Here is a 17837-nt window from a genome sequence, read left to right on the forward strand (position 1 = left end):
CAGCACATCTCATCTGTTGACTGGAAAATCGTTTATATATGGGCAATTGGCTTGTGTATTTGATTAAAATGTGCACATCTTTTATAAAACAACACCAAAAAGTCACTCTCTTTGTGATGAAATGAGTAAAGTATGTAAGACACTTAGAGTCTGTAAGTATATGCTATTACTATTAATGGTATAGATTTATGCGGATTTTAAGGGCATAAGAGAATATTGTATCATGTCAGAAAGAGTGAAAAGACTTGAATTCAGTTGTCAGTCCCCTGATAATCCACTATACCAGACAAAGTGTTGTTTCCTTCTAGGTGTGAAATTAGACAATTGGTTCCTTTTTGTCTGCCTCCAACTCAGGAGCATGGATAATTAAGGATATATGAACAGATGTTTTGAAATTGCTAGATGGAAAAACTGAATGTATTTCTCCTTGAACAGGTCTGAGGTACAATTAAATTATTTGATATAATAAGTGTGATAAAACAGTGGAAAGATATAATGGAATTATATTTCTATCATCAAGCCACTTACTTCTTGAATTCTTGGTGACATATCAGATAATATTCTTCCCCAGGATCTCAGATTCATACCTTGAGATCTGCTGTCTAGGAGTCTGGGAAACTGTAATTGATAGGAAAAAAATATTTTAAAAACATATATGTGTGTGTGTGTGCAGTTCTACATATGCACGTTGGTGCTATCTGATCTCTGGTATGCTGGAAAAACATTTCCTACCTTCTTTCTGATCATAGGACCTCTTCTGCAAGATTGCTTTCAAAAACAAGTTTTTGTCTAACTGAGAAAATCAAAGGTTCTTATTCTCAACCCTGCTGAACTAGTCAATCACAAATAGTTTTATGGTGACATTAAATACACCAAAGTGATTCTGAATGCTGGTTTAGTAACACCAAACAAGACTCCTGGAGGAAAGAAAACAGAGCAGCTGCTGGTGCGTAAAGGAAGGCTGCGTGCAGACGGCGCCCATCTGTTCACCCGGGCTCTGCGGATGCTCGCAGGCTTCCTGGTCGTTGTCGTCCCTTTATGTCCTTTCCAGACAGGTTGTGTTTCTTACTCTGTTCAGGACCAATCTCTTATGGACGAGTCGGCCAACTCCAGCACCTTTCTTTTCAAAGCTGCTGCTGGCAGCCTTGAATAGAGAGAGCAGTTCCCTCTCAGTCTCTGTCTCATGCTGGTGTTCTAGAGATCCCAGGGCTGTGCAGCAACACAGCGCTGTTGGCGTGTTTTCCACTGCTGTGGGGAAGGTGGGAGTTCATGAGTTTTCTGGCTCTGAGGCCCAGAGCCTGATGTGAACACCTTGTTTGCCAGAAATCAAGTTCAAGTCCTGAATGAATGACTTCATTCTTCATAGTTTCAAAATGATTGACATCACCAGTTCTCTGTTTTTTTTAGGATTGAATTCTAACTTTTGAGATGGTGATTCAGACTCAAGCATGCCCCTTGAGTAGGCCAGAGGGGATCTGCATTTTAACAAGCTCAACATATATTTATCATTCATATATTTGTGGACCACAAGCCACAAGCCTTGCCTTCTCATTTGCCAGTACCGCTCTCCTAAATGCTGGGGGTACTGATCCAGCTGCAGCAAAGCAGAGAAGCAGGTGGAGTGAGGCTTTGAGCAGCCTGGCCTATTTCCAGCTATGGCCCTGCTCCCCTCTCTCCTGGCTGTAGGGGCAGGAGCCCTCATACTTCTCTCTGACTCTGAACTGAAGAATAAGTGTATATGCACTTATGGAGCATTAGCATTTCAGGCTTACTTTATAACTGCAGTATGAAAGACCTCCTTATGCATGAGAGCTACAAAGCAGCAGGAGAATTTTCTAGACTAAGGAGCAGGAAAGCCACCATTGAAACTATAACCTTGAGAAAAGTCTTTTCTCCTTAACCTTAACACTGGTCCCAGACTTTGGTCTTGCCATGACTACTTTGCAAACTCCTTGAAAATAGCTTCAGTGTGGGGCAAAGTACTTTAATTCCTGTTTTCCCATAAGAGGGTGGGACTGAGAAGAGTAGGTAGGAAGGGAGGAAGCCAGCAGGTAAAAATGTATCCCAATGGTAAGATATCACTCAGTCCTGCTGACTCGCCTTCCGAACTACCTCCAATAAGAACTATAACAGATGAAAGGGGATATACTGCTGCTATTGCTAAGTTGCTTCAGTCGTGTCCGACTCTGTGCGGCCCCATAGACAGCAGCCCACCAGGCTCCCCCGTCCCTGGGATTCTCCAGGCAAGAACACTGGAGTGGGTTGCCATTTCCTTCTCCAAAGCATGAAAGTGAAAAGTGAAAGTGAAGTCGCTCAGTCGTGTCCAACTCTTAGCGACCCCATGGACTGCAGCCTTCCAGGCTCCTCCGTCCAAGACATAACCAATTACAATGCTATTGTGAACCTTATTTTGACTTTGATCTGAACAAACCACCTGTAACAAGCAAAGGGAAAGTTAACATAACAGGGTATTAGGTATTATTGAGGAATTAATTTTGTTGGGAGTGATCATAGAACTGTGGTTTTGTTACAACAAGTAAGTTTTTATGTTAGAGATACATAGGGAAATATGTGAGGGTGAAATGTTGTGTGTGATTTGCTTTAAAAGACTTCAGGGAAAAATGGAACAGATAAAACAAGAACAACCAAATGTTGATAATAGTTGAAGCTGGGTGATGGGTACATGGGCATTTATGATGTTATTTTCTCTTTTATAGTTATTTCTAGAATAAAATTCTAAAAATAAAAAGGTTTTTGCATGCATAAATAAATGAATATTGCATCAATACTCTCTCCTCTCTTTGTTCTTTGCTCACTAAACTGTTTTGCTTAAGTTCTCCTTGCTTCTTTCTCAGAACATCTTATCAGAACAGTCTTCTTGCTGGCCTCTTGACCCTAATCTCCTTCCTTCAAATGCACCCTCCACACTATAGCTTGAGTTACCTAACATGACAATACAATCATGTTACTTCTCCCACACAAAGATCCTCCGTGGCTCCCTACTGTCTCCAGGAGAGAAGGTCAGTACCCATGGTGGACACACATGACTTCTCATGAGCTGGTGCATGGCTCCCTCCCAAGCCTTCTCTCTTACTTTTCCTTCAGAGTCTAGACTTCATTCTACACTCCCTAATGTGCTGGTCCCTTTCTCATGCTTCCTGGCTTATGCACATTGTCTGCCTCCCTCCTCCGCTTGGTAAAGCTTTCCTCATTCTTCAGGGCTGATTCCTAAGACCACTATCTATATGAAAGACAGTGTTCTTATGGTAGATTTAGATGATGCTTCTTTTTATATGCTTCTTCACTCGCCCTTGCTCTGTTGAGTTCTTTTAAGGCGCCCTGTTTATTTCCTTCCTTGCACTCTTCACCATAGATAATTATTCTACTGTTCACATGCTATCTGTCTCTCTTATTATACTCTAAGCTCCATGTAGACAGGAACTATGTCTGTGTGTTGGGCACATAGTAGACATTCAGGCACATATCAAATATGATGAATGAATGCTCATAGCAACAAGCAGGTGACTGTTTCTACACCTGCTACTTCATGAAATGGTATGCTTAAGGGCAGTACATAGGTAGATAGAAAGATAGATAGACAGATAGATAGGAAGAGATTTATTCTAAGGAATTGGCTCATGAAATTATGGAGGCTGGCCAATCCCAAGATCTTCAGGGTGAGTTGGTAGGCTAAGTGCATATTAGTCGTTCAGTCATGTCCAACTCTTTGCCACCCCATGGACTGTAGACTCGTCAGACTCCTCTGTCCATGGAATTCTCTAGGCAAGACTACTGGAGTGGTTAGCCATTCCCTTCTCCAGGGGATCTTCCCAACACAGGGACTGAACCTGGGTCTTCTCCACTGCAGGTAGATTCTTTATGATCTGAGCCACCAGGGAAGCCCAAGCAGGCCGGAGACCCACAAAGAGATGGTGTTTCAGTTTGCGTTCAAAAGCAGAAAAAGCATCAATGTCTCATTTCAAAGCCAGTAAGGCAGGAAGAATTCTCTCTTACTTGGGAGAAGGTCTTCCCTGCTCCACCCTTTATTCCCACATTTCTTAGAAGAACAATTTGCATTCAGTGATTCATTTCCTCACCAGCACTTCCCAGTCTCCTGCCTTCGTCATCCTAGCAAGATGGTTTCACTAGAATCCCCAGTTTTAGAGTCTGAGGAATGCTTTCTGTTCTGGTCTTTTCAGACCTCTCTGCTCTTGACAGTTGGTCATGTTCTTTTCCTCCATGACACTCGTCTTGCCTGGTTTCCTCTGTTCTCTCTGCCTGTCCCATAGCTCTTCTGCTTGCACCTTCCGCATATGTGCTGAGGTTCCTGAGGATCTCCATACCCTCGCTCTTCTCACTCCGCACACTCTCTCTGGGTTTTTTCATTCCCTTTATCATTTAATCGACTACATTTTTGTTGATGACTTCTAAATCTGCATCTCCAACTTTCAATTATTTGTTGGATAATTTGCTCAAATCCAATTTGTCCTAAACTGATCTCATTATCTTCTCCCAAACCAGCTTCTGTTCTGGGATGCCCTTCCTCAGTTGGTGGCACTGCCTCCTGCCCATCACCAGAGCTGGAAGCCTGGGAGTCATGAGTGATTCTTCCCCATCCCACTGTCAAAATCCCAGCCTGAAGATCTAGAAGCTGGTGCTGGGTCTGAGTGTGGGCCAGGATGAGCCATCAAAATGCAAAGAGGGGAGAAGAGAAATAGGAAAGACAGCCTTAGAAGGAAGCTGGAATCAAGGGATGGAGACGACAGAAGCTGTGCAGACAAAAACAAGCAGAGTCCTAGATGATGGGAGGCAATTAAGAGAGACCTAAGAAGCCCAGAGGCACAGACGATAAGCAACTGTCACATTCATGCACCCAGAGACTAGACAGGAATCAGTCAGTCACAGCTCCTATCACTTGTAAGTACTTTCTCTTCTTTGTGAGTTTGCTGTTGTTTTTCACTTAACTATGGACTAGATACTATCTATGCTTGTGCTTTGCCTCAGTGGACAGCTTCTTTCCATCCTCTCTCCTTCATCTCCATAGGCTCTAGGCACACACTGATCTTAAAACTTGATCCTGCCTCAAATTCACATATTTAAAGCATCTGTGTCTCTGTCTATAGCTATATTGATACAGATAGATAGATACACATTTTTAAGGCTCTTAATTTTACTTTTGAAATTTGCCTTTGACTAACTACATGGACATCACCCGATGATCAACACCAAAATCAGATTGATTATATTCTTTGCAGCCAAAGATGGAGAAGCTCTATACAGTCAACAAAATCAAGACCAGGAGCTGACTGTGGCTCAGATCATGACTCCTCATTACCAAATCCAGACTCAAATTGAAGAAAGTAGGGAAAACCGCTAGACCATTCAGGTATGACCTAAATCAAATCCCTTATGATTATACAGTGGAAGTGAGAAATAGATTTAAGGGACTAGATCTGATAGACAGAGTGCCTGATGAACTATGGACGGAGGTTCGTGACATTGTACAGGAGACAGGGATCAAGACCATCCCCATGGAAAAGAAATGAAAAAAGCAAAATGGCTGTCTGGGGAGGCCTTACAAATAGATGTGAAAAGAAGAGAAGCGAAAAGCAAAGGAGAAAAGGAAATATATAAGCATCTGAATGCAGAATTCCAAAGAATAGCAAGGAGAGATAAGAAAGCCTTCTTCAGTGATCAATGCAAAGAAATAGAGGAAAACAACAGAATGGGAAAGACTAGAGATCTCTTCGAGAAAATTAGAGATACCAAGGGAACATTTCATGCAAAGATGGGCTTGAAAAGGACAGAAATGGTCTGGACCTAAGAGAAGCAGAAGATATTAAGAAGAGGTGGCAAGAATGCGCAGGACTGTACAAAAAAGATCTTCATGACCCGGATAATCACAATGGTGTGATCACTCATCTAGAGCCAGACATCCTGGAATGTGAAGTAGGCCTTCACATTCAAGTAGGCCTTAGAAAGCATCACTATGAACAAAGCTAGTGGAGGGGATGGAATTCCAGTTGAGCTGTTTCAAATCCTGAAAGATGATGCTGTGAAAGTACTGCACTCAATATGCCAGCAAATTTGGAAAACTCAGCAGTGCCCACAGGACTGGAAAAGGTCAGTTTTCATTCCAATCCCTAAGAAAGGCAATGCCAAAGAATGTTCCAACTACAGCACAATTGTACTCATCTCACACGCTAGTAAAGTAATGCTCAAAATTCTCCAAGCCAGGCTTCAGCAATATGTCAACAGAGAATATCCTGATGTTCAAGCTGGTTTTAGAAAAGGCAGAGGAACCAGAGATCAAATTGCCAACATCCGCTGGATCATGGAAAAAGGAAGAGAGTTTCAGAAAAACATCTATTTCTGCTTTATTGACTATGCCAAAGCCTTTGACTGTGTGGATCAAAATAAACTGTGGAAAATTCTGAGAGAGATGGGAATACCAGACTACCTGACCTGCCTCTTGAGAAACCTGTATGCAGGTCAGAAAGCAACAGTTAGAACTGGACATGGAACAATGGACTGGTTCCAAATAGGAAAAGGAGTACGTCAAGGCTGTATATTGTCACCCTGCTTATTTAACTTCTATGCAGAGTACATCATGAGAAACACTGGGCTGGAAGAAGCACAAGCTGGAATTAAGATTGCCGGGAGAAATATCAATAACCTCAGATATGCAGATGACACCATCCTTATGGCAGAAAGTGAAGAGGAACTCAAAAGCCTCTTGATGAAAGTGAAAGAGGAGAGTGAAAAAGTTGGTTTAAAGCTCAACATTCAGAAAACTAAAATCATGGCATCCGGTCCCATCACTTCATGGGAAATAGATGGGAAACAGTGGAAACAGTGTCAGACTTTATTTTTTGGGCTCCAAAATCACTGCAGATGGTGAACGCAGCCATGAAATTAAAAGACGCTTACTCCTTGGAAGAAAAGTTATGACCAACCTAGATAGTATATTCAAAAGCAGAGACATTACTTTGTTGACTAAGGTTCATCTAGCCAAGGCTATGGTTTTTCCAGTGGTCATGTATGGATGTGAGAGTTGGACTGTGAAGAAGGCTAAGCGCTGAAGAATTGATGCTTTTGAAGTGTGGTGTTGGAGAAGACTCTTGAGAATCCCTTGGACTGCAAGGAGATCCAACCAGTCCACTCTAAAGGAGATCAGCCCTGGGATTTCTTTGGAAGCAATGATGCTAAAGCTGAAACTCCAGTACTTTGGCCACCTCATGCGATGAGTTGACTCATTGGAAAAGACTCTGATGCTGGGAGGGATTGGGGGCAGGAGGAGAAGGGGATGACAGAGGATAAGATGGCTGGATGGCATCACCGACTCGATGGACGTGAGTCTGAGTGAACGCTGGGAGTTGGTGATGGACAGCGAGGCCTGGCGTGCTGCTGGGGTCACAAAGAGTCAGACACAACTGAGCGACTGAACTGAACTGAACTGCTTTATACAGTCAGCAAAAACATTGCCAAATTCAGACTTAAATTGAAGAAAGTGGGGGGAACCACTAGACCATTCAGGTATGACCTAAATCAAATCCCTTATGATTATACAGTGGAAGTGAGAAATAGATTTAAGGGACTAGATCTGATAGACAGAGTGCCTGATGAACTATGGACGGAGGTTCGTGACACTGTACAGGAGACAGGGATCAAGACCATCCCCATGGAAAAGAAATGCAGAAAAGCAAAATGGCTGTCTGGGAGGCCTTACAAATAGATGTGAAAAGAAGAGAAGTGAAAGGTAAAGGAGAAAAGGAAAGCTATAAGCATCTGAATTCTGTGTTCCAAAGAATAGCAAGGAGAGATAAGAAAGCCTTCCTCAGAGATCAATGCAAAGAAATAAAGGAAAACAACAATTTTTGAAAGACTAGAGATTTCTTCAAGAAAATTAGAGATAGCAAGGGAACATTTCATGCAAAGATGGGCTCAATAAAGGACAGAAATGGTATGGACCTAACAGGAGCAGAAGATATTAAGAAGAGGTGGCAAGAATACACAGAAGAACTGTACAAAAAAGATCTTCACGACCCAGATAATCATGATGATGTGATCACTAATCTAGAGCGAGACATCCTGGAATGTGAAGTCAAGTGGGCTTTAGGAAACATCACTATGAACAAAGCTAGTGGAGGTGATGGAATTCCAGTTGAGCTATTTCAAATCCTAAAAGATGATGCTATGAAAGTGCTGCACTCAATATGCCAGCAAATTTGGAAAACTCAACAGTGGCCACAGGATTGGAAAAGGTCAGTTTTCATTCCAATCCCTAAGAAAGGCAATGCCAAAGAATGTTCCAACTACAGCACAATTGTACTCATCTCACACGCTAGTAAAGTAATGCTCAAAATTCTCCAAGCCAGACTTTAGCAATACATGAACCATGAACTTCCAGATGTTCAAGCTGGTTTTAGAAAAGGCAGAGGAACCAGAGATCAAATTGCCAACATCCACTGGATCATGGAAAAAGCAAGAGAGTTCCAGAAAAACATCTGCTTTGTTGACTATGCCAAAGCCTTTGACTGTGTGGATCACAATAAACTGTGGAAAATTCCGAGAGAGATGGGAATACCAGACCACCTAACCTGCCTCTTGAGAAATCTGTATGCAGGTCAGGAAGCAACAGTTAGAACTGGACATGGAACAACAGACTGGTTCCAAATAGGAAAAGGAGTCCGTCAAGGCTGTATATTGTCACCCTGTTTCTTTAACTTAATGCAAAGTACATTGTGATAAACTCTGGGCTGGAAGAAGCACAAGCTGGAATCAAGATTGCCAGGAGAAATATCAATAACCTCAGATATGCAGATGACACCACCCTTATGGCAGAAAGGGAAGAGGAGCTAAAAAACCTCTTGATGAAAGTGAAAGAGGAGAGTGAAAAAGTTGGCTTAAAGCTCAACATTCAGAAAACGAAGATCATGGCATCTGGTCCCATCACTTCATGGGAAATAGATGGGGAAACAGTGGAAACAGTGTCAGACTTTATTTTTTGGGCTCCACAATCACTGCAGATGGTGACTGCAGCCATGAAATTAAAAGACGCTTACTCCTTGGAAGGAAAGTTATGACCAACCTAGACAGCATATTCAAAAGCAGAGACATTACTTTGCCAACAAAGGTCCGTCTAGTCAAGGCTATGGTTTTTCAAGTGGTTACGTATGGATGTGAGAGTTGGACTGTGAAGAAAGCTGAGCACCAAAGAATTGATGCTTTTGAACTGTAGTGTTGGAGAAGACTCTTGAGAGTCCCTTGGACTGCAAGGAGATCCAACCAGTCCATTCTAAAGGAGATCAGTCTTGGGTGTTCATTGGAAGGACTGATGTTGAAGCTGAAACTCCAATACTTCGGCCACCTGATGCGAATAGCTGACTCATTTGAAAAGACCCTGATGCTGGGAAAGATTGAGGGCAGGAGGAGAAGGGGACAACAGAGGATGAGATGGCTGGATGGCATCACCAACTCGATGGATATGAGTTTTGGTGGACTCCAGGAGTTGGTGATAGACAGAGAGGCCTGGCCTGCTGCAGTTCATGGGGCTGCAAAGAGTCAGACACGACTGAGCGACTGAACTGAACTGAGCTTATTTAATGAATGATCTGGTACAGTGTCTAAGCAATCACTGCAAATACTTACTATTGTTTGTAAAGGGGAAGACTCTGAACTATAAACCCATTTTTTAAATTTAGAATTTCATGAATATTAAACTTAACCATAAAATTGAAAAATATTACCTTAAGGATTCAATTTAATGTTTATTAACTTTTATTTTAAAGCTTTTTCTTTGTATTTTGAAGCCATAATTTTTATTTTTAGTAAATGGTGAAAGATTTATGTGATCTGAAGAGAAACCAGAGTATGATTCATTTTTTATTTTTAGATCTCAAGCATTTTTGTAGGCCTCTGCAAACCCTGTTGCCCGTAGTTGCTAGGTTATCATTTTAGGGCCTAATAAAACAGCCTACCCACTCCATCTCATCCCATCCTCACCTTACTGGCCAGAGTCAGCTCACGTAAAACCACCTCATATTCTCCAGAAACCTTTCTTCCCCTCCACCAGCATGCTCTTCTTGCCCTCTTTCCTCTGGGTTAATGTACCCCATCTAGTTGCTCCTAAATCCTCTGTCCATTTCTCACTTTTACATTGGTTTGCTATTTTTTAAAAGTTATCTCTCTTTCTGTCGTTGTTTTAGTTGCTAAGTCATGTCTGACTCTTTTGTGACCCTGTGGACTGTAGCCCATCAGGCTCCTCTGTCCATGGGAATTCTCAGGCAAGAATACTGGAGAAGGTTGGAGATCCAGGGGATCTTCCTGACCCAGAGGTTGAACCTGTGTCTCCAGCACTGGCAGGTGGATTCTTCATCGCTGAGCCACCTGGGAAGCCCCTCTGTCTTTCTACTATACTGTAAATTCATTAAGCATAGGAATACACTTTTAAAAATATGTATCTTCAGAGTATGGTACATAGTAAATGTGCAATAAATGTGTAGTGTATTACTTAATGAGAAAATAAACACAATCTAGTGGATAAGAGACCGAGTCTATTGTGATTTTAAGTTCCATGAGAGATATTTTCACAGGATACAACGGTGACTTACAGAAAGGGTGTGCTCGGCTCTCCCTAGGGATGGGGGAAGCTAACAGTTGGTTACGCTTTGAAAGAAGACAAGGTGATGATCATGAGACTGAAGGCAGTGTTTATGGACAGAACAGGAGGGCCAGGAATTCCAGGTGGAGGAGGAATGTAAGGAGAGATGGCAAGAGAAACTAGAGGGCCCGCCAGTAAGAATGAGACCAGAAATTTGGGGAAGGGGGACGGGAGGAACCACTGCTGGAGGTACGTTTTTGTGTTTGGTTAACATTCTCCTTTTCAGTCTTGTCTGTTATATAGAGTGAAGTAAATCAGAAAGAGAAAAACAAATATTTTATATTAGCACATATATATGAGGAATCTAAGAAAATGGTGCACTATTTCCTGGGCTGGAATAGAGACACAAATGTAGAGACCAGATGTGTGGGCATGGAGGGGGTGGTGTGGTGTGGACGGACTGAGAGATTGGGACTGACATATATCCACTGCCGTGTGTGAAACAGCTCGTGGGACCTTGCCATAGAGCAGAGGGGACTCAGCTCGCTGCTGCATGAAGACCTGCACGGGTATAGGGTGGGAGGGAAGCTCAAGAGAGAGGGAATATATGTGTGAATACAGCTGATTCATGTTGTTGCACAGCAGAAACTGACAATATTATAAAGCAACTATATCCCATTAAAAACAATTTAATAATATTCATTATGTTAATATAAAAATTTACTGAGTTCCAGTTGTGTCCCTGGTACCACAGCTGCAATGCCTTTCCTAGCTCTTTCCAGTGGGGATGGTAAATAATGAGGATCTAGTACTCGAACCTTTGTTTTAGATACCACCTGCATCTCAGAATAGTGCTCCCCCATCCCGCCTCCCCAGGGAACACTTCATACGTGTCTGGTCACCAATTGTCTGATTGATGTTGCCATAAATTATAAAATAACTTTCCCAGGCTCCCTCCCCCAGTATCTATTCTAATTTGCATGGATTGTTCCTGCCAAAAGAACCAGAAGGGACTGTAAATTTATTTGAATGGAAATGTGAAAACATTTCTGGAAAAAAAGGTCACAGACATAAATGGCAAGTATCACCATCTCTCTCTCTCTCTCACACACACACACGCACACCACTGATTCCTATGCCAAATAAGTTTTCTCAATTTCCCAAACAACAAGTAACCCTTCTATGTCATGCACAGAACTCAGCACTCAAGTTGAACTCAACCCAAGTTCAAGACCTGATTAGATCTCATAAGGAAGATTGGATATACAAATAGGGCTATAGAAAAGTAGGTCTCTATCATCTTCCATCAGCTATGGGAGGTCTGAGGGGTTCCTGGGCCTTGGTCCAGAACTTGAAAAATGGATACAAGGTCCTACACAGTAGCCAAGAAAATTCTGGTTACATGAGGTCTCTGGGTTCTCAAGGGACGAGGTACATGCCTGTCTTTTGGGACTATGTAATATTTTTTCTTGAGGCAGAATAAAGCATATTCCCTACTAACAGAGAAGGCAATGGCAACCCACTCCAGTACTCTTGCCTGGAAAATCCCATGGATGGAGGAGCCTGGTAGGCTGCAGTCCATGGGGTCTTGAAGAGTTGGACAAGACTGAGTGACTTCACTTTCACTTTCATGCACTGGAGAAGGAAATGGCAACCCACTCCAGTGTTCGTGCCTGGAGAATCCCAGGGACGGGGGAGCCTGGTGGACTGCCATCTATGGGGTCGCACAGAGTCGGACACAACTGAAGCGACTTAGCAGCAGCAGCAGCTACTAAAAAAGTCTCATTTGAGCAATTCTTGCTGACACTTTGGATCCAACAGGTTAATCAAACAGATGCCACGCTGTCACAACAAAAAAGTCATGTTTTATGAGTTGAAATTTTTGTTTTACTTTCTCTGATTCAAAGAAGTCCATCTGGAAAGCAGTATTGATTTCTAAGTTGAGGATCTAACACAAGGGTGAATAGGTAGCCTTGGGTTAAAAGTGTCTTTACAAGGATAACATGGCCTCTGGGAACTGGTGGAGGGCTCTGGAGTAAGGGATGAACTGCTGTCTTTAAAGCACCCAGACAGAGGTGAAAAGCAGAAGAAGCGGTAGACAGTGAGGGGCCCACTGTGTTTAATTGTGGGCCGCTACAGGAAATCCAGATTTATCCGGGAGGGAAGTTGTTGCTAGGCAACTGGAGGAATGTAGATTTGAAGCATGTTTGTTGCAACCTGACAGTTGTGAAGCATCAGATGAAAAGAGAGGAAACAAGCTTCAGTGGTGAGGGGGCAACCAGGAGGGGACACCCTGAGTACCAGGAAATGCGTCATGAGTAGAGAATTCAGACTAAATCACTCAGAGCAGTGGGGAAATGCCAAACTGTCTCTACTGGGAGAGGTCACAGAGACAAGCTGTCTCCCAGAACTGGGGAGGAGGGGCAGAGTCTGAATGAGAGGGTGGGCTCTTGAACAGACAAGTAATGGGACTCTCTCTGGCTCAACAGAAACTGGGCCTTTTTCTTCCCGCGGCGACTTCAGTTTTGTTTTCAGTATTTGTGGCTGATGAATGCAAAGCTGAGTTTGGAATCTAGGGCAGCCAAGAGACTACCCCTTGAAATAGTCCTCTTCCTAGTCTGGGGGTCTGGGGAGGAAGAGTGTCCCACCTAAGTGTTTGAGGAGGTCACTTCTGGGAGTGGAGCGATGAGGCAGGCCCCCACAGAGCAGCTACATTCTTATTTTTGTAAGAGCAAAAATGCTTTTTGTTTCAAAGTGCTTTTCTACCTCTAATGTAAACTTCACCACTGAATCCTATGAGATCCATGGAATAGGTTTTGCTGTCTCAATTTTACACATGGGGAGGCTGAGTTCTTTGCAAATGACAGCAAGGAAGGGGCCAGTACAGAGCTGGGACCAGGCCCCTGACCACCGGGAGATCTTGTGTGCCCCAGCAGGCTGTCGGCCTTCTGGTCCTTTCTCTGTCTCTGGGGTCCTGTACTCAGGGGAGAAGCTGATTACTTCATAAGGAGAATTAAGGAAGAATCTGTGGCTGTATTTCAAATCTTTTGGACAGAATATACATGAATGGTAAGTAGGAAAGAAATTTTAATGCAAAAGCTCTTAACTTCGGGTCTGACTTCAGAGGCTTCAAGCGCCCCCACCTGCTGTGTGTCTGTGTGAACTCACATTTCTGTAGGGAAAAGGCTTAGAGCTGTTGTCACGTTCTCAAAGGCAGTCCTAATCTATAAAAAGATTAAGAACTACTGTTCTGGAGAGATAAGAAAACTCAGAGGCAGAAATCCTTCTTTAAACCAGTTTACCTTGGAGAAAACCGGATGCCTAACATGTTGCTGCTCTATCTACAGCTACTGAATAAAGGCCAGAACCCCAGGACACTTTATCCTAAGAGCAGTCTTTGCAGGGGACTGTTTGTGTCCTAAGTGACTTTAGTTTTGACCTCTCAGTCTTTTTTTCCTTTTTAAATTCATAAAACTACAACTTATCCGGTAAGAAAATAAGCCCTGGCCTACTAGTGCCTGGAGCCGAAAAGAAACCATTGCAGGCCAAGGCCAATCGAGCCCATAATCCTAATATACATTTAACATACATTAATGTCCCTCTCTCTTCCATTTCATTTCTTTTTTTTAATCAAAATCAGCTTGCCAAAATTTTGAATTATAATAGACACATAATTTTGTAGCTATAGAAAGAACAAATACTAACGCTGTAAATCAGCTGTATTTACTTACTGTGGCTAAATAATTTTCAAAAAACTAAAAAACCTATTCCTAACTTGATTTTCTTTTCGCTCAGCCTGCTGTACTTCCCTCCACATTGCTGACACCGAGCACCACCCCTTTCTCTTCCTTCTCCCTAGACACCCTGCAAAAATGGGAGAATGTTGACAGCCCAAAGATTCAAAGATGGGAGGAGAGAGATCATGAAGTGAAGTCACTAATGGGAGAAACCATCGCAAAATCCTGGAGACATGGGGCTTTTCCAGAGAATTTTGAGGAGGCAACGTCACCCGAAAACTGAAATGCATAGTTGAAATTTAACAAACTGCAACGAATGATCCAAGAGAGCAGAAACCATGGCCAGCTCACACTGAGCAGGGGCAGTCCACCCACACTTATTCCCAGTGATTCAGGAATTTAGGGCGCAGAGCCAAGAACAAAGCAGGACATTGAAAAGAGCATGTAGCAAGCACCCCCAAGATCAGCCTTTCTCCTGTGGAACTCAATCAATGTTCAGCCACCCCATAGTCACAAAGACACAGGGAAAATGAAGTCAGAAAACTAAAAACGTGACAGAGGAGTAGCTGAGGGAAAGGAAAGAAAGCTGAATCATGTCACACTGGAAGCGACTGCAAAGGGGAAAACCACGGGCCAAAATGCCGGGGAGGCCAATTTCCTCTATCAGTGTCCACTGAGAAGGGGGAAGGGAGGGAAACGCAGATTTCCCAGCAGCGTGGCAGGTCTTGGCACCCGCCTCGGTTCCCCTGCCGAACTTCCACAAATAAACATGCGGAGCCGAAGGGACAGATTTGCTTCTCAGCAAGATTTCAAAGCTGTGCACCAGGAGTCAGGGAGAAAACAGGAAGGATCGAAGAGGGAGGCGGAGGAGGGGGAGGAAGACACACGCCTTGGGCCAGATCAGATGGGAAACAGCCCAACCCCTCACCCGAAACTGACACACCGACTTTTATGAGGTGCAAGACGTTTCAGGTAGCGGCGGCAGTCTCAGTACCTTGGCCCAGGTCTGAGCTCCTGGTTTCAAGCTGGGGGCGTTAGGTCTCAAAAGGCCACAGGTGAAGGCAAGCTCTTTCAAACCATCTCAACCCAGGTGAAAGCAAGAGGGGTTAATTCTTCTTGGAGTAAATCCAGTCAGCTGGCTGCTGTTTTTTTCCGTTTGCCTAGGGTACTGGGCACCGAGAGAGAGACAGAGAGAGAGAGAGAGAGAGAGAGAGAGAGAGAGAGTATGCGAGCGTACATCTGGGGATGGGTGGGGTGGAGGAAGGCGTGGGTACTGCATTTGGATTATTTGAAGATGACAACACTCACTTCTGATCTCCAAGGGGCTGAGGAAAAACACAGCTGGCCCCAGTTGGTGCTGAGTCCCCAGCCCCCCTCTGCTAGTTCTCTTGGCTCTAAGGCCAGTTTGGAGGTTAAACTTCCACCCACACACCCAGGTCCTGACACAACAGGGGTAGGTGTCATGCAGTGGCTTAGTGAGTTGGTCCCTCTCTCTTTGTTAGTGAACACCAATTTGGCACTTACTGAAAGCTTATTTATACACTGATATACATGTGCCTGAAAAACAGCCCAGGAGAACGGAAGACACAGCATTCCCCACACAGGACCTAAGCTTGGCTGCTAGCCAACCAGCTGCAACAACAGCCTTGTCCCAGGGAGGCCTCTGCCCCTGCCTCAGAGCAGCTGTGCCTGGCCCGTGCCCCTCTGAGAGGGTTGGAGGGTCTGCCCTGAGCTTTTCTGTGCCTGTTACATCACTGGTTTTCTAAAAACGTTGATAGGGTGGGTATAGGAGCAAAAGCCCCATCTTACTGCAAATAATTCCTTATAGGTTTCCTTCTTCATGTTCATGTTAATCACTTAGTCATATCTAACTCTGCAACCCTATGGACTGTAGCCTGTCAGGCTCCCCTGTCCGTGGGATTCTCCAGGTAAGCATACTGGAGTGGGTTGCCATTCCTTTCTCTAGGAGATCTTCCTGACCCAGGGATCGAAGCTGTGTCTGCCTGCAATACAGATTCTTTACCGTCTGAGCCACGTAGGTTTCCTTCTTTGTAGTTTTGAAAAGATGTTTAGATACTTAGTCCATTTGTCAGCTGGAAAAGCACATTTCAAGGTCACCACCTAGGGTGTTTGTCCTCTTTGCTTGGGCCCATGTGTCCTGTCTTGGTCAGGTCTTCCCCCACAGACACAAGCAGGAGCAAGAGGATGGAAGGTAGGGCAACCCTATCTGCAGGGTTAGCCCATCTGCCAGGGCTTTCTCCTCTTGGCAGTCTCGGGTCAACAGCAGGGAAGATGCTTCTGCACAGCACCCTGGTCTTAGGGGTGAAAAGTGAAAGTGCTCTGAGGCCTTCGGGGCATTTGGGTACTGTTATTGTTATGCTTGGGCTTCCCTCATAGCTTGGTTGGTAAAGAATCTGCCTGCAATTCAGGAGACCCCGGTTCCAACCCGGGGTCGGAAAGATCCCCTGGAGAAGGAAATGGCTACCCACTCCAGTATGCTTGCCTGGAAGATCCCATGAACAGAGTAGCCCGGTGGGCTACAGTCCATGGGTTGCAGAGTCAGACACGACTGAGCGACTAGCACTCATTCACATGCTTGGTCTACAGAAATTAAGTCTGTAAATCAAACTCCTATGTTGTAGGTCCACAACTCTCAACCCTGGCTGGAATGAGAATGTCTGGGAAGCTTTTAAAAATGCTAAAAGAGAGCTTCCCTAGGGGCTCAGTGGTAAAGAATCTGTTGGCCAAATGCAGAAGACACGGGTTCAATCCCTGATCCAGAAAGATCCCACATGCTTCAGAACAGCTAAACCTAGCCTGTGCTCTAGAGCCTGGGCGCCTCTACTACTGCACCCACTGAAGCCTGAGCTCCCTAGAGCCTGTGCTCCGAAACAAAAGAAGCCATCACAATAAGCCTCTGTACTGCGACTCAAGTAGTCCCGCTCTCCACAACCAGAGAAAGCCCACACAGCAATGGAGACCCAGCACATCAAAAATAAAACAAGAAAATTATTTTTTAAAAATGCTAAAAGCAGTTGAATCAAAATCAATCAGTTGTGGGGAGAGGTGATATTCGTAACTTTTAAAAGCTCCGCAGGTAACTCAGTATGCAACCAAGCTGGAAACGCCTCAGTGCTGTGACATGGCCTGTTTGTCTGTCTCAGGATAGCTGGGAATTCAGTAAGGGTGTGAAGACCATGGCTGGGCCCTTGGCCTCAGTGCCTGGTCCAATTCAGGTTTGAGTGCATGGAAACGTGTACCTGGGTGGTGGGTAAGCACCCAGGGTCCATCTCAGGGAGGTGAGAGTGACTGACCAAAATTCTCTGGTTTCTGAACGCTGACACTTGCCAGAGCTGCATATAAGGACAGAAGAAAAAGCATGCTGGTCTTTCTTATATGATAAATAAACATCTGAAGTCTAAGTTATGGGTCCAGACCCTAATGAAGCATTGTGCCCAGGTCACCCTTTGTCCTACTATATCCAGGCTGTCTGTCCT

The 17837-nt window shown here is 44.1% G+C and overlaps 1 protein-coding gene across 3 annotated transcripts in view; it reads right to left on the reverse strand.

Annotated features, from left to right (window-relative positions):
* Positions 1–17837, reverse strand: part of ABCA4 (ATP binding cassette subfamily A member 4) — a 147058-nt gene that overhangs the window by 104910 nt on the left and 24311 nt on the right. For all 3 annotated transcript variants that reach the window (XM_060400859.1, XM_060400857.1, XM_027973917.3), the window contains one exon: positions 529–618. In XM_060400859.1, coding sequence (XP_060256842.1) covers positions 529–618 — 90 coding nt within the window. The remainder of the gene's footprint in view (positions 1–528; positions 619–17837) is intronic.

This window comes from Ovis aries, chromosome 1 (genome assembly GCF_016772045.2).
Source record: "Ovis aries strain OAR_USU_Benz2616 breed Rambouillet chromosome 1, ARS-UI_Ramb_v3.0, whole genome shotgun sequence".
In the NCBI taxonomy this organism is placed as follows: domain Eukaryota; kingdom Metazoa; phylum Chordata; class Mammalia; order Artiodactyla; family Bovidae; genus Ovis; species Ovis aries.